Here is a 1,230-nt window from a genome sequence, read left to right on the forward strand (position 1 = left end):
ATCTCTGTCACCTCGTCCAGTCCCCTACACCCCCTCCCTATCTCTGTCACCTCCTCCAGCCCCTACACCCTCTCCCTATCTCTGTAACCCCCTCCAATTCCAACCCCTTGACCATCCCCCTGATTCGTATCGCTCCCCCATTGGGGGCCGTACCTTCAGCTGCCTGGGCCCCGAGCTCTGGAACCCCCTCCCTCCTTTAAATTTAAATCTGACCTCGCTGTCGGTGGATAGCTTACCCCTCCCTCGTATCTGGTTGAGTCTCACCCTTCTGTATCTGACAACGCCACCACGAGGCTTTTGAGGAGGTTTTGCCGAATGCCAGGTGCTGCTATATAAATGCAGTTTGCGGTGGATGTCGCTCACCCTCCCAAAGCCGGCTTTTCCCCGTTGGGGAATGTTGCTGGTTCGGTGAGAGGATCCGAGCGGGAATGTGGAGAGGGGGCGGATCAGTCCTGGGCTTTCCCTGCTGGCTGTTGTTTCTGAGTGAGCTCACTGTGTTCTCTTTCCAGTCAAACTACCTCAAATACTGAAGATTGTGAGGGCACGGAGCACAGAGGGCCTGAGTTTTACCTCGATCCTCCTGGAAATGCTGGCTATCTCTGGCACCATGGTTTATGGGATCAGGAACCATTTCCCTTTCAGGTACGTTTAACCTTTCCGTTGGAATCCTGTCAGTTTTCCAACATCTCAAACCGGCCATTTGGCCCATCTGCTCAATACAAGTTCCACGTTTCCCCGCTCTCCCCCCCACCCCTCCCTGTGGGAACGGGTCCCACGTTCCCAACGGGATTTATTCGGGACTGTCTGACAGCGACAGCTCTGCGTTCCAGCCGCCTGTTGAAGGAGGACGGAGGGGGTAAGCCTGGTAGCTGGGGCGTTGACTGAGCGGCACTTAGTTGATGTGCGGGGACCTGGGTGAGGGAACAGAACGGTTTGTGCACGGCCAAGCCCCAGGCGCTGCACTGTGAGGAGGAACGCATGTTGGTGAGGGACCATCCGCAAGGCAGGAATGATCCGCGCCAGCCAAACGGGCAGCGGGAGTGCCCGCTCCATGGCCCATACGAACCCACACGGTGGCACTGGTAGCGACGGTGACACAGACTCAGTCCCTCTCCTCTCTGTCTCTCTCCACAGCTCCTGGGGGGAGGCCTTGTTCCTGATGCTGCAGACCCTAACCATCGGCTTTCTGATCCTGCATTACAGCAGCCACACGCAAACAGGTACTCGCCC

The 1,230-nt window shown here is 57.3% G+C and overlaps 1 protein-coding gene across 1 annotated transcript in view; it reads left to right on the forward strand.

Annotated features, from left to right (window-relative positions):
- The window catches only part of mpdu1b (mannose-P-dolichol utilization defect 1b), a gene marked incomplete at its 3' end in the record, with an annotated part of 6,980 nt that overhangs the window by 4,317 nt on the left and 1,433 nt on the right, over positions 1–1,230 (forward strand). Inside the window, exons 3-4 of the mRNA XM_048621140.1 lie at positions 510–642; positions 1,135–1,220. Coding sequence (XP_048477097.1) covers positions 510–642; positions 1,135–1,220 — 219 coding nt within the window. The remainder of the gene's footprint in view (positions 1–509; positions 643–1,134; positions 1,221–1,230) is intronic.

Source organism: Rhincodon typus, unplaced genomic scaffold, assembly GCF_021869965.1.
Source record: "Rhincodon typus isolate 14 unplaced genomic scaffold, sRhiTyp1.1 hic_rhity00000066, whole genome shotgun sequence".
Lineage (NCBI taxonomy): Eukaryota > Metazoa > Chordata > Chondrichthyes > Orectolobiformes > Rhincodontidae > Rhincodon > Rhincodon typus.